The sequence below is a fragment of the Leptosomus discolor genome, chromosome 1 (assembly GCF_034619465.1).
Source record: "Leptosomus discolor isolate bLepDis1 chromosome 1, bLepDis1.hap2, whole genome shotgun sequence".
Classification (NCBI taxonomy): Eukaryota; Metazoa; Chordata; class Aves; order Leptosomiformes; family Leptosomidae; genus Leptosomus; species Leptosomus discolor.
In genome coordinates, this window is record NC_141391.1 from 194,379,404 (window position 1) to 194,403,771 (window position 24,368).

Below are 24,368 nucleotides of genomic sequence, written 5' to 3' on the forward strand. Positions count from 1 at the left end.
GACTAGAGATTACAAACCTGAAACATCAGGCATAAACCTACCTATTCTACGATTCTGAAAGGACCAACAAGCCTTAGGTTTCACAGCCCAAAGTCCAAAATTAGAAAGGAGAAGCAGACAGTACAATGTGTAACACAGAATATTCAAGATAAAGGCACAGGATCAACAAATGCAAGTTTAGCATGCAATATTTTTCTCAAAAAAGTGTTGTTGCCTGAGGTCTTAAAGGATTAATTATGAGAGTATTTTAAGCACCAAAGTTTTTGCAGATTTAATTTTCTTAAATCTTATTCCAATCACAGAGAGCAAACTAGACAAACAAATTGTCTATGTTACTGTTGGTAACATTTACAGTACAGACAGAGGCTAAATTTGTTGTGGTAGGTGGCACTACAGTCACCACTGCTGTTTTAATTCCCATCTGCTCTGCAGACATTGCTACCAGGGACGTGCTGTTTAGGTGAGCAGAAGCAAATGTCGTCTAAGAGGCAGAACAGTTAAAACCTTCTTAAAGCTCTGAAAAGCTGGTAAGACAATCATGGATGGTATTACTACGATTGTTTGAAAACTAAACAACCCAATCCCAATTGAAGGAATTGATACTAAAAATGCCTGGCCTAAATAGACGATTGCCTGAACTCCCTCAAAATCTAGTTGTTTATGAAAAAAAACAAAAAAAAGAGTAATTTTTTGAGAAGTATTCCACATGAGGGAGGCTTTATTTGGATATAATAGATATTAGTAGTTCCTATAATTCAGGATTAGTTAAGTATTACTATTTTGGTGACCTTCTGAGATGCTTGAATGTCTTGGTTAGTACAAATTTAAGACTACCTCCTCAAGGCCATAAGGGGACCTCAGATGATCAGCTGATTATACCCTTGCTCAAGCAGCAAGCTAACAGATACAGTGAGATGACCTATGATCTGGTTCGTCAACAGAAATATCATAGGAGAAATCACTTTCTAACTTCAGAACTACAAAGACTCCAAACTTCATATTCATCGATGTGTATTTTCTAATTGATTTTAGAATAGATGGTAAAAAGTTTTTGGATCAAACTGATAAATAGTTTTGACTTGTTCCATCAATTTAATGAGAGGATCTCCTGAGGAATGGATATCTTCATGCCAGTGAGATGTATTGTTGAGAGGCAAACAGATTCAAATAATCCTTCATGCTAAAGAAAAGTTTAATTATTGACAAACATATACCATATGACCAAAAGGCTGTGTTACATGGTTAGCTGGATACACTGAAATTGAAGTTTTATGGATGTTTTATGAAATCTGTCATCATTATGCCTGCCTTTAGACAAACAGGCTAACTTTAATTTCAGTAAGGTTCTGTATAGTGATCCTATATATGCATATTCTGAAGACCAAGCAGCCAATGCAAGGTACAAAGTTCTCTTCTCAGTTTAAGCTAAAGGGCCTCTGTCCTATTTGCAATAAAACATGCTCCTCCAAAAACATTCTTTACAAATGCCAGCTAAGCCACAAATCTTTCAAGCTACAACTAAACAAATACCAAAGAACGGAAACAAAACAAATATACTAACCTCCAGAACAAGAGTACACTGCTTTTGCCACCATGTGACTATCCTGAACAAGTCCAAAACAAAGCTACACATAAACAGAAAATTACAGTAGTAGGAAAAAATAAAATGCAGTGATTCAAGCAAAAAGCTTACCATTTGGTGGGTCTCGTCTTTTTTCTGTTGAAAAAGAAGAAGAGCTATTTATTCATAGGTATCACAGGGATAATTCATACTAAATTTTAGTTTCTAGTGAAGCTTTCAATGACCTTAAACTTAAGCTTAAGAATCTGTCAACATCCTTAAATCCTACTTGTTGTGCAGTTGAAACAAAGCATTACAGAACAATAAAACCCCCAACCTTAGATAAAAAGCACTGATTTCAGCTGATTAAACCAAGTAGGAGCATGAGGAAACAGCTACTGAGTTGGTTTCAGACATTTTGACTCCAAAGTAAGGTGAAATATTCAAAAAGCTGTTTTGGTACAACCTATCGAAGCAAGATTTTGGAAGCATTATGCTTTCTGATTTCTACTGAATGAGACCATTCCTTCATTTTTATTTGAAATATAATTAGCACTTTTATACAGTATTGTTCTCCCTCAGAACCTAAAATATAATTATTTTTTCTTTTATGCACAGAAAACAGGGCACAGAGGGGCAAACCACTTCACCTATATTATCCAACAGGTAATTGAACAATATAGAACAGAACTAGAACCTCCTTAGTACTAAGCTGTTATTCTATTCACAACATCGAACTGTTTCACAGACCATGAAGAATTTGTCTTGATGATTTAAAACGTAGTTGAAAACATTTCACACCTCAGTACTCTCAGCCTGTAATAGTAAATGCTCCTTTAAAGGAGATTTCCCTCACTTACTATTAATCCCTATCCACCACAAAGAACATTTATCTACCCTGCAACTGTCCTTCAAAACCTCCAGTACACAGTTACACTATTCATGTACCCACACACACACACTCTCTCTCTCAAGAATTTTATATTTAGCAGTACCCATATGTGCAAGCAGTTGTCACCTCACCACACCAAAAAACATGGCTCTATAAGGAAGGCTGTACATCCCTCCCTTTCACATCTGCAGTATCTGAAATCTAACAGGGACTCCAAAGAGTTTAGTAGTAAGAATTCGTAACAGATATTTCACTTTTCAGCAAGTGCCAGAAAAACTGCTAACCTATTCTATTTTTCCAGACACAAACGTAAGGGGAAGGGAGAAGGTGCCTCCACAGATGGCGCTGACCTTGTCCTAGCAATATTTTTTAAAAATCTACAATCCTAACTGTGCAGGGCAAGTCAGCCTTATATCAATCACCTGATCTTCAGGTAAGAATAAAAGCTGTCAAGGTCATCAAACCTTCAGAGGAATGTGACCAAAACCCTTTGAGAATCAACTTTTGCTGAGTAAGCCTTCTTAAGACAGACAGTTGCCTCAGCCCACAGCAGGTTAGTTTTAGGTACAGAGGCTAAGAACCTCTGCAAGGGTGCCTCAGCAAATGGTATCAGATCAGGGGCGGGGGAAGGCTTTTTTGCTAAATACTATGCTTTCTCTTCTTAGAATATTCACAAAACCACTCATGTTGTACTGCAACAACAAAAAAAAAAACAAACTCGACTTTTGGAACATAATTAGAGTTTCATCCAACAACTCAGAGACAGCAAAGGAGACCGCAGGACTGATTGCAAGTCATTTGGCATGGGATGTGAAGCTGGCAAAAGCAGGAGGTATTCATAAGGAGTGTTAAGTGGCCTTGTGCCAAATCATAGGAATCCATTACAACTTTCATCAGAAGAAAGAGTTCAAGAGATAAGATAGTGGGAAACAAAGCAGGACATTTTAAACACTTCCTGTAATTTTTGCTGGGTATATAAAAAGATTAATTTGTGCCTCAAAGATACTAGATCTGTTTTCCTGTGGTTCCCACTGGTGATTAGAAAATATGAACTCCTATTCTGAAGTGCAGATGACCTGACTGGAGAGTTACAAATTTCTCCTTTTTTGAAGATGGAGATGCTTAATGATCCAAATGAGATCAACTTCACCAGCTCCCTATGTCCAAGAAACACAGTTCCCTTCAATAAATATTCCTGGAAACAAGCATGACCTCTGCTGAGACTTGACTCCAATGCAAGCTGAGCACTTCAGAGATGCCCTTGCCTTCTAGGCAGCAAAAAACAAAAGCTGTGACCAAAGACGCAAAAAAGAAAAAGGCTCTCTGTATTAAGTATCCAGCTTGAAGCTTATGAAGTGCATTAGGACGGGCATCAGGAGCTAAAAGCTTGTGGAGATTGCACATCAGGAGGTTGTGGAAGACAAAGGCAGCTTCAGAGAGGGCTAACAGTTCCCACCCATGAGCTACAGGCGATCCACAAAGTTAGTGAAGAAACCTCCTGCTTCAGAAAGGCGGTTAAGAACACGGCTCTTTCTACAAGTCTCTGCTGCCCTTTTATGGCTGAGGACTCAGCATGTGGAGAGGACACTTGTGTGTATACACACATTCACATTTCTGAGGCAAGATAATAAAAAACTAACGGTACCTACGTGCAGGAATGCCCCAAATGAGAAAGTACTATACTGACAAGCACTGAGAAGAGAAACACTGTGTTCACCCTACTTACTGGGGGAACTATTTGGGATCGATTTAAGTAGTAAATGGAGAGATTATTTAAGTAAGTCTACCAGAGAAACTAACTAATGTCTTCCTAATGTAAAGTTAAGAATTTACTTTAAAAAAAAAATTAATAAAAAAATAATAACCAGAATTTAGATAGATGAAAACCAGCCTGCTATTAAAAAGATTAAGACAACACACCAATAATTCTTTCTCTGCATTTCTCTCTTGTTCTGTTCTCTATTAGATACTTTGTACGTTTGCAAGCTTTTGTTCATTCTCTCTTTGGAGTCAAACTTTCACCTCTCTGGAACTCCAGATGCACTTATACTCAGGAATTGTCTGTGTACTAGAGTGCATTTCTTGCTGAGTGAGGAAGAGCGGAATACTGTTGCCTCCTCTTACAGCTTTTAGACAATATTCTGTGTACTAGTCTCGGCACCAAGACATAGTTTTGTGAGCCGGAACTGCTGTTCTCGCTACCTTCCGACAACGTCAGCTTTCCATAAGACTCCAGGGAAAAGTCTCCTAGCAAGCCCTGAACGGTGTAACAGCCTAAGCGATCACATGGAGTACTCATTTCAGTTGAAAGCATATCAGGAGGCATTGCTATGAAATGAAAGTTTTGGAAGGCATGGGAGTAAAAATCCCATTAAAACAGAAAAGCTTCAAAACCACCAGACTATTGAGGCATTAGAACACACATACACAATTTACATACACAATATAAATAATACACAACTTTTATATATCATATACACTAATGTTTTATATAAGCAATTATATAAACAAACACAAACAGCAAATCAGCTTTGACTAGGGCAAGTGCAAAGCCTGTTATTTTAGAAGCACAATTAGATACAGTCACATCAATGACGCACAGAACTCCATCTAGTGGCTTGACTACAGATTCTCATGGTTGTTCCCAATTGTTTTGCAGTCTTAACAAGAAAAACAACTTGGACTTTTTCGTTCTGTTTTTGGCATTATTTTGCCTTTTTTTTTTTAACTGGAGCTGTCTTCAAGTTGTGTTTGAGGAGAAGGAGTTTGTTAAAAGACAATGTATGGAGTAAGCTTATCCTACAACATGAATTTGAGTACAAAGCACACAAACCAAGATATTAGCTCAAAGAGTAAACAAGAAAAACTTATGTGGCACTGTGAAGAAAAACTCTATGTGGAAGGACAAAGGTTCACCTCTGTCCTGTGCAAAGGAGCTTTGACTGAACCACTACTTTTAAACAAAGTTTGCCACGGCCCATAGTGCAAACGTATTTCCTCCCAAGTCATGTCTGTGCACTGTAGCACTGTATTTTACACAATTGTTAGAGTAAAACTTCAGGAACAGCAGATAAAATCATAGAATCATTTACATTGGAAAAGACTTTTAAGATCATTGAGTCCAACCACAATGTATGCCTGTCTGATAATACTCGAGCTACGCAAGCTGATGCGAGATTACTTTTACGCAACAAGCATGAGAAACACTATTAATGCCACTTCTTAATGACCCCATTTCTCACGAAATCCTACGAACTTATCCTAATTCTGAGCTAAGGAAATCTTAAAGAAGCCATTTAAGGTTCTGGAACAAATGCTCTGCAGCTGAGTCACCATACCTGAATGAAATCCTAGTGAATACATACAGATCATGTAGGTTCCCAACAATCCTTGCAAGATGGCACTCTGAGATGAGGGCTTCCTCCCTTTACATTAGTCTACACTGCATTGCTAGTGCAATTCAATTGCAGAATGGACTCCAAAAATGCATCCTGTAGCTTGGACACATGTCTGTGCTACAGCTTACAGCAAGCCTGAGCACATCCATGTGTTCCCAGCCTATGTTTTATATCACCTTATTCTTCATGGACATATGTCAGACAGGCAAGTTGTTTATCGGCTCCCTGGAAAAGGACCAAGACAGGATCTGTAGGAAGCCTGAGCTCCCTTTAAAACACTGACCATGTTCCTATGGCATCTTGCAGCTACCAAAAAGCATGGTGTGCTTCAGGCTGTCCTGTGCTGCTAAGGACAGTATAGGCAACATTACATCTTCTGTTCTTGGCCTCTGCCAAGATCACTAATGTTGAATAAAAGATATTTCTCTACTAAATGCTGGACCAACGCCAAAAATTCATTCACATGAACTACTGAACATACCAGATGGTAAAATCTTTGTTACAACCCACTTGGGCTGATTTAAACAAACCAGTTATAAACAGCCCAGAGCTAAAAGAGGGCTTAGTCAAATGTGAAAACAGCTTACAGAAAGATTTCTACTTTTCCCACTGACAGCTTACCATTTTTGCTTCCTCCTGATCTATATTTTCAAACACGACAACCTTGGAGTCTCAGCTTACAAGAAAACTTACAGTGAGGAGCACCTAGTTAAGTTATTTCAGAAAAACAGTATTTTTGCACAGTAGAGAATACTAGCATGCTTTAATAACACAATTACTTTAAACACAAATGCAGCCTCCAGTAGCTTTCAGACATGGAAGTAACTTCCTGCCTCCTCCCAAGACAACATGCACACATCTGAATTAAAGATTAATTTGAGTATTTACCAGATTTTCTCTGCCGTCGTCCAAGTAAATCTGTTACTGTTTTGCGGAATAGTTTAGCTTCTTCTTCATTAGCAAAATTAAGACCAACTTGACATGTCTGAAAAACATTAATATTCCCCCACCCATGACTCAGAAAATGTTTTAACGGCTTTCTTAAATGTCATCTTACACCTACTGAAGGTATAATCAGAAAAAAATAATCACTGCAAATTTGGGACCAAGTCTTAGTGAAACATTCTGTCTGAGGAATTTCTATCTACTAATCAGTTTTCTAGAGATCATGGTTAAGAAATTTGAGCAAAATCTTGTAGCTTGACATCAAAGGGGGGAGAGGAAAATTTGTGCTTTAAGAATATATGACACTTCACAAATCTTCTGCAAGTCAAAATGAAATTTCATTAAAGGGAGTTGAAAATAAAGACTGCATTTTATGCTTCTGTTCTATGGATTAAGTTTTCTAGTTGAGACACAAAAATATCCTTTTATAAGTAAGCTTAAAAAGCTTCAAGGAACACAGGTAATATTGTACTTTTATAAATAATTTACAGAATTAAATAAAAATCTCAGTTACATTGAAAGAAGCTATTGTTCAAATAAAAGGCATTTTAAAATAGGTATTCAAAGACATTGAGACTCACATCTCCAGCAAAGGTATGAAAATATCCTCTAGGACTATTATATACAAAGTTATTGTACAGCTCCTGCTCCCACAATAATTTCCCATCCTGAAAAGAAGAAAAAAAGATTTTTAAAAACTTAGATTAATTGCAGAGTTTAGCTTCTTTCACAATAGAACCTATTAAGAGTTGGAAGCTGCATGGTGTTAAGTATCTACCTTGCTGTTATGTTAATGAATGAGCTCAATCAAAATCAAAATACACCAGGACTTCTGGAAGAGCTGCAGAAGACTATTCCACCAGATCACTGTGTTCTGTGCAAATTCCTGGATGTTTTCAAAAAACATCCTTCAGGTTCTACAATCCTGCAATAGTGGTACTGGGAGCAGTAATACTGACCAGTGATAGGAATACAGTGATAACAGTAATAGCAATAAAGGAGACTTCCAGTCTCCTGTTATTATCTCAGGCTTGGCTTAAAAACAGCTAACTTAGAGGGAAAAAAAATCTCACATTTTTAAGAAGTTTTGTATGTTTAAATGGCATTATAGTTCAGCACCCAAGGAACAGCTTTCTCACCAAGTCTAACAGTCAGGTGACCAAACCACAAAGTCAAACACAAGCGCCAACTGGCAATCCTGAACACATCTGAGCGACTTCAAGCACTGAATCCTGACAGATAATGAGCTGTTCCTGGCTGCAGAGACAACAGGAAGCTTTCCAAAGTCTCAGCAAAGACAGTAGGACTTAGGCTGCTCAGTATCATTTTTGTCATGAAAACACATCTTGGACACTTCATCTCTCAGTTCTCATTGTCTTGAGTGAAATACTGTAATAGGATAAAGATCTTCAGTTTGAATGTATATATTGTGGAGGGACACCCCCCCCAAACTCGTTTATCCTGCAGTTTTCATGTGCACCAACACACTAATCAAAAAGATTGTTTCAACCCCTACAGAAGACAGCATCTATTTTATTAATACCGTCCAAAGTAGTGACACCCACTAGAATTCTGACAGCTATCCATATCAGTGACAGTATACTAACTTCACTAGTTTGACTAATCAGATCTGTAGAGGACAGCTTCTGTGAGCTGTGAGAAAATTGTATCTGATATTTATTTCATCCATAAAAGTTGACATCTATGAAATAATTTAGATTTAGAATACCTGAGCAAGTTGCACTCGCCTAGTAATAAGCACTGTTACTGAACCACTTAAAGCACAACCATTTACCCGAGAACCTCTATGAGTTTGTAGCTACAACAACCTACACTCATTCAATTCAAAATAGAGAATTAATAAAACCAAGCTTAAAGAGCCCAAAAAAGAAGAAAAAGATGCTTACCTTAATGTCAAATATTCTGATAAAATACGACCTCTGTGGATTGTCCTTTACAAGGCAAGCTACACCACAGCATTTCTTTGACCACACGGCATTGCGATCTGCTGCATATATTTGAACAACTGCTGAAGACATCGTCTAAAAAGAAAAAGTAGCTATTACTTTTAAGGTAAAAATTGCAAATTTTACATTTCATCTTTTATCAAAGTATCTGTTAATTCTGTCCCTTGTTCTAGGCAGCAGCTTTGACGATTTCCCAGGTAGTAACACGAACTTCAAATGACCCCATAGCACTTCTACACTGCAGGTTTTCACTTCTACGCAAGATTTAGACAGCTTAAGAACACAATTGAACTTTTTGTTCTTCCTCATATACATCAGTAAAAAGACTTTGCCTGTACGAGGCAGAGCAGTAACTACGGTGGCCACACAGAGAAGCCCTGCTGTGCAACTATATTTCTTTCTGTTTGATACTTCAAACTGGATAGAAATGCAATACTGAAGCTAAAACTGTAAATTACATAGTGCCTGGAAACACTCTCGGGTACTGGAATGCAACTGTCTACATTGCTTAATTGTTCAAATGGTCTCTGGCATGATTCTAGCCTTTGCCAACCAGCAAACTCCTAAAATTCTTGGGCATGGTTTGAGAATTCACATGAGCTAGGCTCATTCCCAGCTGGCAACCTGAAATTGTCCTGTTTTCAAATTGAGATATTTTAATAAGAGATGAAGATTAACCCACACCACATTGCTTCAGTCACTGGGAACGTTCCTCAGCATACTTTCTAGTATACACGTGTCCTACCTTAAGAGTCCTATGAGGGAATGAAATTTGGAGCCTTTGAAGAAATAATTATTTAGCAGCCAAGTCATAAGGACATAAAGCTTAAAGGCTCTATAATGGGACAGAGCAGAGGTTATCCAGCCCAGGATCTACTCGATAACAGCATCGGAAGCCTAGGTAAGAAGTATGGCCAGCAGATTGAGCGAGGTGATTCTGCCCTGCCACTCTGCCCTGGTAAGACCCCACCTGGAGTACTGTCTCCAGTTCTGGAACCCTCAACGCAAGAAGGACATGGATCTGTCAGAGCGTGTCCAGAGGAGGGCCACGAAAATGATCAGGAGGCTGGAGTACCTCTCCTATGAAAACAGGCTGAGAGAGTTAGGCTTGTTCAGCCTGGAGAAGAGAAGGCTCTGGGGAGACCTTACAGCAACCTTCCAGTACCTGAAAGGGGCCTGTAAGAAGTCAGGGGAAGAACTGTTCACAAGGGTTTGCAGCAGTTGGACAAGGGGTAATGATTTTAAGCTAGAAAAGGGTAGATTTAGGTTGGACATTAGGAAAAAGTTCTTTAATATGAGGGTGGTGGATCACTGGAACAGGTTGCCCAGAGAGGCGGTAGAAGCCCCATACCTGGAAACATTCAAGATCAGGCTTGATGGCCTCTGAACAACCTGACCTAGTTAGAGACGTCCCTGCTTTTTGTAGGGGGGCTGGACTAGATGGCCTTTAGATGTCCCTTCCAACCTAATACATTCTATGATTCTATGAATACACTACGGGAGTATACCTCCAGCACTGGCAGGTTGGAGCTCAAAGCTCCTTCGAGCCAGCATATATTTTTTGCAGCATATGTTGGATTTTTCCTTTGTGAATTTATCTAATCACTTTTCAGACCCATGTGAACTTCTGGGCATCACAACACTGGGCAGGACTGTATTTCACAGTTCACTTATGCACTGTGTGAATAGTTAGCTACTTTTATCCAAAAGTTTGCCACCTGATAGTTTCAGTTGACTGTTCCTCCTTGTTCTTACACTAGGAGGCAGTGTTAATGGTTTCAGTTTCCTCTTCACACTGCACATGCTTTTATAGATACTTGTCACACTTCTTTGCCCTATAAGTTCTCTACTGTTTAGGAAGTGATATTAATTTTGTTGTTCTTGTAACAAAAAAAAAAACAAAAAACAAACCACATTCTACACTTTCATTAGCCTTGTCACTCTCACAAGGATCTTACATAGTCCTACTACATCTTTTGATTGGGGATGAGATGCTGTATAAATCCAGCTTGTTAGCCTTTTGAACACAGGGTCACAATAATACTGTTTTCTGTTTTGTTCTCTATTTCCTTCCCTGTATTTCCTTCTTCACTGTGGAACACTGAGCAGATGTTTTCATAGATCTGTTGTAGTTCCAAGACTCTTCTGGAGGGATCATATCAAGTCTGAGTAAGGGGCTCCATATCAGGTTTTCCCCACCTGCTCTACAAGCATTACTTTGCCTTCATCAACACTCACTATTTGACAAAACAGTGGACATCTAGAATGCAGGCATGTCTTATTGCACTATAAGATTATCTACTAAACACCAGTATCACTCATGTTACGCTTTTCAACTGATTTGAAACAATCATTATAATAACTTAAGTTTCATGAGATTTTTTTAATATATATTAAAAAAAAATTTCAATTTTGTTAAAGTAGAGTTGGAGTAACATAGCCGGACTGACAGCTACTCCTTGGGGAAGTTTTATAACCGTTGCCCAAGAACTGTGATGTAACTTTCACAAGTCAAGATACAATTCTGTTCCTCTTTGCAACCACCTCTTCAGAAGCTGTCAGACTGACTACTAATCTTTCTGGTAACCTACAGAAAAAGTTAATTGATGAATTACTGATTGATGAAAAGAAAGCTTTGCAGTTGCCTCCTCAAATGCTCTACAACTAAGTGTAGAGTAGAATCTTTTCCTCTATATCCTAGAAAATAATATGAATAATCATAACTAGACTTGTCACATAAGTAAAAAGGGACCCTTAAATTAGCCGTGCTACCATAATGGAACAGTTAGCTGACATTAAGTTGCAGGTGTACGAGATGCCATTTACCCCTTAGGTTGCAAGACGCAAAGACTTAATTTTGGGCATAGCTCGACAGATTTTGTTCAAAACTTCTGCTAACAGCCTTTTCTCTCCTTTCTCCAACATCATCCAACTGTTAAACCGACGTTGTAGACACAAGACAACAAAAAGGAGCACAGGCAGACCACTCTGCAGTTGTAACGATGGCATCGCCTTCAACCACAGCAGCTATTCCACTGCCCGTGCAAGAAGCCTTCTCAACCCTCCAAAACAAGCCCAGCTCCACTAACCTCCCCCCAACAAGACTACCCACAAAAATGGGTGGCCTTGGCAGGAATTATGCATCTTAAATTCAAGGCACAGAAGACTGACTTGTGTCAAGAAAGGGCTCCCTATGCATTGCTTCTTACTTTATCTAGCCCCAAAGCACCAACTGGATTACCTGGGTAAAGCAGCAACTGTCATAACTCAACAATAACTGCATATAAAACGTTGAACCAGCACCTACCCCATGAGTAGACAGAAAAATATTACACAAAACCAGTGTGTCCTCAATCTGCATAATCATAATAGATTTAATGTACACTGGGATACCTTATGAGTAAAACTTAATTTACAAGTTCGAGAACAATTTCACTGAATCTAAACTAGGTGTTGTTTTGAGGCCTACCAAGCTTAGAGTTCAATTGCATTTTAACTTATTAGCATTGCGCAAATTTCTAGTGTTGTCAGACTGCAATGAGGCTTTCACATGTTAGAACATATAATTACAAATTCCACTGTTACACCACTACCATGTTTTCATTAAAAGGACAATACAGGAAAAAATACAAGGTGTGTTTTTGTGGGGAGAAAGACAATACTTCACAGCCACTGCTCACTTTCATCATGCAGAGCAGTGGTGTCATGCTTTATGCGGTTCAGCTTCTGGAAGACAAGTGGCAAAAATATTTGATCATCCGCAGCCTTTGGAAACTTACAAACTTATGAGCAAAATTTAAAACTTACAAAAATATATGAACCATAAACTTCACCTACTGCTATTCACTATGAATCCTAGACACAGAAATTCAATTAGGAAAAAAAATAAAATCAACTTCAAGTGCAGAATTGCAACATCCAAGCATAGTTACACCAGTATCATAATTTGAGTATTCTACTGCATTTTCTGAATGAGATTCACTTTGTCTATTTTGAAGCCAATTAACATACCCATCTCAGTTTCTCACAGCATTCTTGAAAAGAATGTTGAAATTAAAAGCATGGGTTCTTTAAAACTGTACGAAAATATTTCTTCACAGGAGGCTATACCACCAATTTTACACACAAAATCAAAGAGGACTGCCATTAAGTACTCAACGTCATCAGCGCATTTTTCCTGAGATACAGTAAGTTGATTCGTTACTTAATACCTAGTTTTTACTGTATTTTGAGGAGCAGGATTTTAAAATTGCCACTACTGCTTTGCTTAACAGTTTTGGCAAGGACTTCACCCTTTTTTATAAATCTGTACATTTGGAAAAGGTGCATAGAGGAAAGAAATAAAGCAGCCCACCAAAAACTGGTGGGCCACAGAGATGAGAATCAACCCCCCTCAGTTCCCTTTATTTTTTTTCCACAGTCAACCTCTGGCTGGAGGACATGCCATTGATTCCAGGGACTTGTCACACCCCTCAAACTGATGAGCTATGAAGCAGCAAGTCTGGTGTCAGCTGTACGCTGGTTGCCTCACTGGCAGAGCTGGTCTCATCCTTGGACACACGTACTGCAGGATACGTGGTATCAACAAAAGCCTCACGAAGACACCTTCTGCCTGCATAAGGTAGCCACAACTAGTCATCGCACATTTGCAGAATGTGATCACAGCAGCCACTGATAGTTTCCAACTGGGCAGGAGATAGCTGTGTACTTTGATCATCTTCTGGTGTGAACATTTTCTGCAGTTAATGTCTTGCTGTAACTCAGTGTTTCTCAAAAACAGTAACGCAAGCCAACACAGACAGTGGCACATCTCATTACAAGAAAGAGCCATCACATTAGATTGCTTATGATGTGGATTGTGAAAAAGCTAAGAAATTACAGGAAACTACAAACATTAAAACACAGCGGGCCAAAAATCAGAGCAGCAGCAAGATTAAGGCTGTAAGAGGATGTCCAGCCACTTCAGTATACACTAGAACAGAAAGCTTTTCAAGACCCATCGGGATAGTTTTTGTAGTGTTCACGTGCAGCTGACAACTGCTTGTGGTGCAAAGATCAAAGACTCATAAAATGACTTTGATTGTATGTGACCTCTGTAAATCTTCCAGTCCAACCTCCTGCTCACAGAAAGGGTAACTAAAGGTCCTGTCCAGTTAAGTTTAAAGCTGCAAATCACCTCTGGGGAACCTGTTCCAGTGCTTACCACTCCCCCTTACTAGTGCTTGTAAAAATGCAACTAGGTTTTATGTATTCTTCTAATGGTTTGGTATTGTATGCATTACACGTTGACAGTACTACTGAAGACATATTAGTAGTGATTTTTCAATCTTTTCTCAATTTTAAGAGCCATGTTTTTCCCAAGAGGTGCAGAAGCCCGCATATGTATGTAATTTTATTGCACATGACAGACTTGCTTTTCTTCCTAGCCTCTGCAAGTATCTTACAAGTAAGACTGGGAAAAAAAAAAAAGACCTTGCCCTGTAATGTAAGAATACAAGTAGTAGCAGTTGTTTCCAAGCAGAGTAACCTCTTGAAAAGATAAGATCCATGCCGATACAATGCCTGTAACTTCTTCACAAAGAAGACTTTCAGCCTGAAGCACAACTAGCTATTTTAAGATTCTGTGAAAAAAAAGCTATGGTGAATAGCTGTGTGCAATCTAAACCCTGTAAGTATAGAAATCAGTATTTCTATTACCTTTTCCTTAAAAGTTGTCCTGATTGTCAATACTACAGTTGTCAATAAAAGTTGTCAAAAAGTTGTCAATACTACAGGTGGGGAGAAGGTACCTATGGCAGGCATTTTTTAACACCTACTATGGTGGAAATTCTTATTATGGCTAAGTCAACATGCTGAAGCCTAGGTCACTGATTTCTTCTTTGACACAAGACTAGGAAGATAGCTTGCAGTTTGCTTCTAGGGTGATTGTTCAATAATAAAGGGTCGTTGATATTCATTGACGTTAAAACAGTGCTAAGTAATAGTCTTCCTCAGACAGCAGAGTTCAGGAACAGAGACATGCTAGCTCAAGTAGTACTTCACTGTGGAAGATGTTTAGTGAGGTGTAACTAATCTTGACCACAACGACAGGAAGCTTCAGTACCAAGGCAACCTCTAATAGCCTAGCATTATCTGAGTCATGGAAGAAGATACAGAAACTCATTAAGAGTCATGAATGAGAAAGACAAGAAGCAGATGTGAGATGCAGGGTAGTTAACTCTATAAAAAAAAAATCAAGACTAATCCATATAAAATTAGGCAACTAAGACAGAATTCAGTGGTTGACATTTCTTTCTCCAGATTACAAGTATTTTGCAGAAAAAACCTAAGATGTAGCATTGGCGAATCAAGCGGAAATACTGCTTGAAATCTCAGTTTATCTCCAAAAAAAAGAAGGTTATGTTTAAGCAATTACACATTTAAATGTTGATATTTTAATAAATAGATGTTATTCAAAGCAAAAAAAAAAAAAAAAAGGAGTTAGTGGTAATACCTTCCTGTTGTTCTGCAATTACCTTATCTTCAATGTCATAAACATATAGAGCTTCCAAAAAACATTTCTGCACTGCTCAACACAGCTATGCATTTTACCTCATCACTCCTAACACAGAAACATAAACAAAACCTGCTGCAGCAACCAGGCACTGGAACCTCCTCCCCTGCGCAAAAGAAGGCCTTCAGTGACCTACAGAACCAAGCTCTACTCACTCCTTCTGGCAGTTCCATTTCCCTTCTGCACAGTGGTCCCGTTTCAAGAGAAAATGCAGCTATTTTCTTGGCACTGAGGATGTCTCCTGCCATGTGGGAACAGTGTGTTCCCTTCCTGCTAGGAATGGCTGATAACCCACTTCCAGGGTGAATGTTCTCATCACCACGCAATCCTACAGAAGGCATGCACTGCAATCTCCTCCAACAGTGCTTTTAAATGAACTGAATAAGCCTGCCACTATTCAGATGATCCCTAATTAGGCCACATAAACAACATGCAAGTATGCTTCCCTAACAATTCCCACATTTTAAGTAGCAGAGGCATGTGCTAGAGTAGACAAAAATATTTCCCAGCACTTTCACAGAAACTTAGAAAACTTTAGTTTAATTAGGTTCAGGATCCTACAATATTTATTAGCCCTGGTAATCCAACCCTCTTCAGCATGACTGTCTAGTATGATGGCTTAGATGCAATTCAGGCATAACAGCAACAAATACGAACACAAATCAACACTTTCACCAAATTTTAAAGGTCTCAATAAGTATTCACAAGTGTCAACTTGTAATTACTTACTTCTGTAGTTTTAGACAGGAAGGGATGGAGATAGGAAGAAACAGCACAAGGAGAGAGAAAAGACTAGTGACACTGAAGGCAGACTACTTTTGCTTCCTCCTGACACCTTCACCTGAAGGACCACAAGGATTATGGCCCTAGGCAACAAAAGAGTAACTACAACAGATAATCCAACTGTCTTTTTAGGCTTCTTCCCCTTAAGAACACAGTGGATCAGGCTATTTATGGTTACTGTGTCTTGTACCAAAAAAAAAAAAGTGTGATGATACTGTCTTGATAGTACACACACACACACTTTTCTGTTGATAAAAATACTTTTCAAAGACTCCACAGTATTTTGATACACAAAATTAGATTTTCGTAAGTTAGATTTTGCAACTCTCAGACTCACTTATAATTTATGTCTTCCCACCAGGTTGCCTCCAGAATCTTCACAAATGAGTCCAACATGTGACAGTGTTTGTCCACTGGGGATCTGGATACTTCTTTATTTGCAATTTGGGCAAACTGTGATTTCTTAAATTTTTTAAGCTATTGTAGATGTTAAAGATATATTTAACAAATTACTAATAAACTTATCATTAAAGATAATTGTGTATTGAAAAAAAAAAGTTATCTTTAGATGCTATAGACAGGATTTTAAACTAGTTTCCTCCCATAGAAAAAGAAAATATAGAACTTCAGAAGTTTGCTTCAGATTTCAACAAGTTGAGCAGCTGGAAACAATCTTCTAATTTTAATGTCATTTACAGGACATTATTTTCTGAAGACAGACTGATTACTCCAGACAGGAAAAGTAAAGCAAGATTTCACATCATTTGACAGAACTGACATGAGAGCCTTTTGTAAATACCCAATCACATGAGAAAAACTTTATTTGGTGCAAGTTGAAAAGTTACACAACTGAAGACACTGAGGCCTCACCAGTTCTACTGCTTGTGAAATTACTTGCTACAATCACCAGTGTCCAATTTTAAGCTTAAAACTTGCTTTTCATTTCTTAGTTTCCTATGACTGCCCATTTATTTAAAAATGCACTACACACAGATGTTAAGAAATTAGGAGTTTTTTCCACCTATAAAAAAAAGTTAGGCCATGTTAAAAATAAAGCCACTGCATAAGAGATGCTGCCTTTTTCTTATTTAAAGGGAGAAGGAAGAGAGGAAGTTTTTCCGAAACAGCAAAAAGACACTTCAGGTATTTCCTATCATTTCTGAGACAGGAGGATCTTAACCTAAGTTAAAACACAGTTCCATCCAACATATAGCCCAGAACACTTAAGGGATCAAGAGACCAAAACCAATTGAAATAAAAATGTTAATATCCAAGAACAGACTCCCTGCATTGTTCTGATCAGCACACAAGTCAGCTGCAATATCCTCACTGACAACCTCTTACTGATGCCAAGAAGGTACTAGTGGTCACTAAGCGATGCTACAACAAAAGACGGATGAAGCAAGGGCCTGCTGTTTAACAGATCTATAAAAATGCTTGTCCAGACTCGTCTGCAGTTGTCTAGCAAAGCGATGCTTCTCTCCTAATCCTCAGTCAGCCAGTTACAGACAGCTCACATTTTTCTGAGTGTCTTCAGATACAAGTTCATTTACATTTCTAGTACCTCCCAGAACTCCCCAGTTCAATTAGAGCCAACCAACATCTTTTCAAACACTTGTTGCCCAACTGTGGATCACAGAAGACCAACAATTAAGATGTGGGTAAACAGCATAGCATACAAAACCAATTCAAACAGCACATGATTAAGAGAGACATGCTTTTATCAGACACAGAATAAAGATATTTTTAAATCCTACAACCTCAGTTCAGACAACACATGCAAGACTTCAGCCTTCCGGAGACATGACATAACCATAACCACAAGCACACTCCAGATTATAATATTCCAAGCTAACTCAGCTCAGCAAATCACTTAGCAGATGACATACACAACCTGGGGTTTCACGGATGACTAAGCCGAACACTGTCATGTCCTGTGTACCTGCACCGCAGCAGCAGCCTCTTACTCAGACGCATCTCACCACTTAACACTGCCGCAACCTCGGCTGGCCAGGAAGCAGTGGACACATGACAGTGCGCAGTTCTTGTGTTCTCTTGTTACAGCTGTACATTTAGTTTCAGAGCAACAGAAGGTATGCTGTGCGCAGGCCATCCACAAATTTGTCACTGTCCTACTGCCATGGAGCAAAAATTCTCACTACAGAAGATGTTTTGTCTTGCAGTCCCACTCCCACACCCAGCCTCCCAAGACACTGAGAATCAAAGCAGACTATTCCTTTTCAAAGCTCAGGGAATTTTTAGTTGAAATGTTAAAGTTTACCTTTTGATTTTGAGCCATTTTAAATTACTGAAGACTCCCAAGACTAGGATGATCCTTACACAAATAGAGCACTGTACAGATATGTAGATTAACCAGTTCTCAAAACTATGTTTCATGGTTATACTCAGAAATTGCAGATTGGTGTTTCAAGCCATACAAATTCAAGACAAGAATTGTGAATTTCACGCAACCCAGGGGATAAAATTGGAGCTTGATTTTGTTTTGTCCTGTTCTATTGCCTATTCAGTTATAAGGGACTTCAACTCAACGTTCTCTTCTCTTCTACCAGCAACCCATTCCCTTCGTGCACTAAAGGTCCTCCTTCAGCCTTCACCGACCATTCCATTTTCTACACAGTAACATTCTTCCATATGCTACACACTAATTCCATATTTAATGCAAGTTCTTATAAGCAGATCCTCACACCCACTCAGAATATAAGAGCGCTTTGAGAAAATGTGTTTGAATTCAGACCCTTATCATCCATAAAAACCAAAACAGGCTTGGGTTGGTTTGGGCTTTTTTTTTGTTTTGGTTTAGTTTGGGATTTTTTGGTTAGTTGGTTAGGTTGGTTTGTTTGTGGGTTGTTGTTTTTTGGTTTGTGTTGGTTTGGGGTTTTTTTTGTTGTGGGGTTTTGTTTTTTTTTTTTTTTTTTGTAAAGAGTTAGATCCACTGTAGTACTTTATAGACCCACTTAATGGTATATGTATCATCACGTTCACAAGTAAAAATCTTCAGAACAACAGTTAAATTGATTAAAGAAAGGACGTGAAACATAAACCTTAGGAATTCCTGAATTATCCCAGCTCTGGAACACTTGTTACTGAGCCCTTGAAAATGCTACTTAGCATCTACTGGTACTCCCAGGTCCAAATTTTAAAAAATAAAAATAAAAAAATGACTATTCGCTTTGCAGACATGAGGTTTAGGTGAACTTTTCTTACGATCTTTACACTTGAGGACAGAAAATGATAAGGAATTTTGACTTCAGATACTTAGAGAAACACTGAAATAAAACAGCTTAAATTGTTTGAAAAGAAAAAACTCTTTTATAAGAAAACATTAACTTCATGCCAACATAAAACAAAGAACACCCTTCAAAATATTACAAATTTGAGAAAAGGCTATTAAAAGTAAAACCTCTTTGAACAATAGCCAGCAACTGGTCTCGCAATCGTGTATACAACTTGTGTCCTGTCCTGTAAAGCAGACTCAATCCACTTACATAAAGGTACTTAGAAATGCAAGCCCCCTCACATTTTCACTGTTCCACAACTCAACATGTTTTAATTCCTCCTTCAGCAGTTCACGTTTGAACAGAACAGTTACGATAATTCAAGTCACATACAAGGAAACTCATAATTACACATAAGATTTTTTTTTTTTAACACGAATAAAGTTATTCCCAGTTATAAGTCTTAAAATGTAGACGTACTACGGGACAAATAGCATGAAGATGCCACAGTTGTATGATCCGTGGCCATATTCAAAGCTCATTCCAGGGATACAAGACTGAAAGCTCTTTTGGACTACAAGACATACCTAATAGTACATCTAAAGCATTAGCTGAACCTTTGGGAGATTGCTATTTTTCATTTAGCTCTGGCAACAACCTGTTGAATGATGTTTTTGTATTTGTTTCTCCCCCGGGCCTCAGTTTCCTCATCTTTAATAGGGGTATGGACCTCTACCTCTGTAAAGTGCCTTGAGAACTACTGATAAGAAACAAAAAAGTATCATGCTGCCACAGACATAAATCTGTTATTTTGAGGTGGGGCGTGTCTACATTACCTTCTCTGCTAATAGTAAAGGTTAAGACAGCTTAATTTCCACATCACTAGTGTTAGTTTTCTCCCCAGTACATGAACATTAATTAATACCAGAAAGCCTGGTCACTGTTGACTGTTATAGATAAGGAAATGGAGATATTCCTTTATCATGAGGGATGCCCCTCGTGTAAAGGGACATTTTAGTACAGCTAACAGGTACAACGGTTACTGCCTGTACCGGCTCCTTCTTTGCAGGTCCAAAGCACTGCATTTGCCAATGCTCTGTGAAGGCCAAAAGCCACTTAAATTCACCCATGTGTAAACAAACTTTAGTAGTTTGGAAGTGGTGTCATAGAATGGTGGTCTTATGTGGCCAATTCTATGCAAATCTCAGGTTTAAGGTAAGTCACCTATTTCCATTTTAGACAAATCACAGCTGTAAATTCTTTGTAACAAACTTATTAATGCCTTTTTTTTTTCCCCTCACACAGCGTATTTAACACTTGGTTCTTAAGATGGAAGAATAAAGAGCACAAGGCACATGACTCAAAACTTAATGGCAAAAGAGAAATTATTTTTATGAAACAAAAGTTATTTCACACCTGCCTGGCATCTCAGTGGTCTCTTCCATAACCCTGACCCCTGAGCAACAAAAACCCCTGAAATATGGGAAAATCATAAGACCGAGTGTAAAAGAAAAAAAAAAAAAAAAAAAAATTAAAAATTTGATGTTGGCCATACCAGAGGAACTAGATAATCACCTGACAAAAGTAGTTTTGGAAAATCAACCACTCTATCCTAGTTCTGACACAGCCCTTCAATAAGGGCAATCATCACCCCATACATCTAGGTTCTTTTACAAAGGATTAAGGCTGCATAATAAAAAATGCTAGAGACAGTTTAGTTTAGCTTTTGGCATTACTACTTATGCCTCTTAGAAACTGCATTAAGACCTTGCCCTTGGTGATATCCTGCAGCATGGGCTCTGCAGATCAAGATTTGTGTTTAAATTCTCCGGCCAGGTATTTCAAACCCTCAATTTCTACTATGTAAGAAAAGCTCCCCTGTACAATTTGTGTTTCTGTTACATGCTCCCCTTGGACTATCTAAATGAAGAGTACAAAGGCAATACTTGAGTGTAGTTTATTGCTGGAAAAAAAAAAAACCTTAAAGAAAGGAATTGCTGAGTTTGTAATATTCAGTTTTTAAGGTGAAAAATGAAATGGATACAACTGACCTCTGCCAAGCTGCAACTTCAAAAAAAAAAGTTCAGATGAAGATTTTGAAACTTAAGATATTACCAATGGAGTTCAGAATTTCCGTTCTGAACTTACTACCTACTACCCGAAAATAAATGTACAGAGGGCTCTGAATGGAAAAGCTCCTTCCCTGAAGCCAAAATTCTTCCTCTAACTCTGTAAGGTGCCAGAATGCTACTTATCATGAAGTTGCCTGCTCTGCTGAGCACAACCAGAAGAGCAAAACCTGTAAAGAATCTACTCATTTATAGTTAATGATGAAGTTTTTATTTATACAACAAAAACGTTGTAGGAAGAGGGCAGCAGGATGTGTCCTTCCTCTGCACTCAACACTTCAGTGCCCATGGTCAGTCACCAGTTTAAAATCACGCAATACTTATTTTTTTCCTTCAGTGCAGAGCTGGCAGTACAACTTCACATAGCAGTTCTAATGAGCAACTATGGGCAGAATTGAGGAACAGCGGCAGTGATACTGTTCTCAATCTTTTAATCTTAAATATAAAAATTGTTTCACTCTACTTACAACAGTACTAGATCTTGTATGAGAAACAAAGCTTACAATACAGAAAATCAAGATTTATTAGATCAACATAAGAGTTTAGAATCCACAGTCACACCAACATAATTTTAACACGAACAGAGCAGTTTAAGATATTTTAAAAACTGTTAGGACAGAAAATATTTGTTTCAAATAACATTTAGAAGAAACATTACATCTGAAACTGACCTTTACTCTTATTGGTGAGTATTGTCTGAATTAATGAAATACAGCAACTTGAGCCAACATAATAACTTTAATGAAAAAGATTTTAAGGCAGCTTTGCTTTTGATCCCACTGAAAATGAAATACTGAAAACAATCAATCTTTATTGCGCTGACAGTCCCATCAGCCAGTATCACTACCCTAATCAAGCATCAGACTGGAAGCATTACACGCTTCGGTTTCTGAATTACTTTTCTGCAAGTCTCTGAGTCTGTTCTGGAGCTGACAGTGAGGTTAACATGTTCAGTGTCACTGGTTTTTGCTGCTTGGGAGAACTGGCAACAGCCTTACTGTGAGGTCAAGTGTTTGTCACTTTTCTGAGAACCTCCACTTAGGCAATGATAAGTTACAGTGCTTTTACAGCAGTATAAAGACAGCAGGTATATTGTTATACCACACGAAAAATGTTCATTAATACCGGTGCATTAAACAGAAAAAAAACGGTTATTAATGACACACTGATTCATTTTTTTGGATGCATATCACCTTTTGACATGAGATACTCCTACATAAGGGCGCTGATGCAACTTGTCCAGGCAAACACCGGGTTTCCAGTTTTTCTATGGATATTCTCTTCCTTTGTGATCAACTAACTACAGCAATTGCTCTGAACACCTGAAGAGCCTCAATCTGTTAACACAGAAGCAGAAAGCTCTTGACATTGAAAAATAATATCAGTCCCAGGAGTATACAGTTTAGAGAAAACAAGCTGATTACCCGATTAAGACACAGTTCAAGAAAAATTACACCCTGCTCAAAAGATTTCATATGAGTATAGAAATAGGGTGTCTCTTTCAGTCTCATGGAAGAAGTAATCACAGGAGCGGGACCTACACAATAGCGATGCATTAATAGTCTGCTAGAGGTTCAGCATGGCAAATTCTATCAATATCATGTTAAAGTCTGTGTAACTGGGTACTCAACAGATCTAGGAACTAAACTGTTTGCCAGAAACTTCGACACCATGGTACAAACACTGATGATCTTCCTACAGCAACATGATGATGGAGATGTGCCAGTAACACAGCAAGCCTGGAGAAAAAAAAAAAAAAAAAAAAAAAATCTTCGTTTCTTAGTAGTCCAGGATCCACTCCTGGCACAAGGACTACTTACAGATGATGAAGGTGATTTACTGAATAAATTTACCGAAAGTCTACCCAACTTCACGGACAAAAGTGTCCTGTAGAACATCTGTTACTCAAAAGTGCGTCCAGAAGAAGGCCTCTGCCACCCACCATATGATGTGCAACATGGTACAGAACTGAAAAGTTTTATATCAGTTGATGCAGAACCAAGATCTCTGAATCTGCCAAACCCCATGTAAAAGCTTCAGTTCTGCATCAAACACTACAGTCCTCTGCAGAATCCCAGAGTTAAAGGAGTGACATGACAGTCACTTCACTTCAGGACCAGGTTACTCTGACAAACCAGGGCACCATGCTGCACTTCAACAAAGTGCCCAAAGCATCTCAAGTGAAAAACCTGCCTTGATGGTGCATGGCAGACATTGTTATTTATGGCTCTTTTTTTTATTTGGAGTAAGCCAACTGACGTAATGCCCTTTGCTAATTCAGACTTGCATCATAGCGATATTGTCTGTATGCGGTGACCTTGGAGAAGAAGTTACGTCCAGTGATACGGACATTGGTGCTGCGTCATTTAATTGCTAGAGCAATTACAGCAGCCAGAATTCACATGCAAGTCACCATCCTGAAATTAGGACTAAAAGCTCTCAGCTTCTAAATCCATGATGGATCGTCATCTTCCGCTCTGAAGCAAAGGCTAGCTGCTGTGGGAAAACTGCTTGCACAGCACCAAGCATCATCAAGGGTCCAGTTCCTGTCAGTGCTGACTTATAAAAGCAGACATTGGGAAAAAATATGGGTTAAGAGGGGAACAGAAGATCACAGGACACTAGAAGGAAGAAAAATTAGATAAAATAAAAACTTCAGGTGAGCGTGCACAAAACTGAGGCATCTAAACTCTACCTAACAGATCTAGTGGATGTACAAGATAGAACTGAGCTTGCATCTTTACATCCCAGACAGAACCAATTATTAAGGTGAGACACCAGAACAGACAGAGTATGTGATGATTAAACTATCATTAATTATGCTACTTCACACCCTAAAACTGTCTCGGGAGCTCAAGTGGGAAACAAATTGTTGCGTCTGAATTGACAGACAACTGCCAAAAC

At 38.5% G+C, this 24,368-nt stretch overlaps 1 protein-coding gene across 2 annotated transcripts in view; it reads right to left on the reverse strand.

Annotated features, from left to right (window-relative positions):
* The window catches only part of WASL (WASP like actin nucleation promoting factor), a 49,762-nt gene that overhangs the window by 13,534 nt on the left and 11,860 nt on the right, over positions 1-24,368 (reverse strand). For both annotated transcript variants that reach the window (XM_086473452.1, XM_086473460.1), the window contains exons 2-5: positions 8,704-8,838; positions 7,378-7,464; positions 6,740-6,836; positions 1,694-1,717 (exon numbers count right to left, since the gene is read on the reverse strand). In XM_086473452.1, coding sequence (XP_086329578.1) covers positions 1,694-1,717; positions 6,740-6,836; positions 7,378-7,464; positions 8,704-8,838 — 343 coding nt within the window. The remainder of the gene's footprint in view (positions 1-1,693; positions 1,718-6,739; positions 6,837-7,377; positions 7,465-8,703; positions 8,839-24,368) is intronic.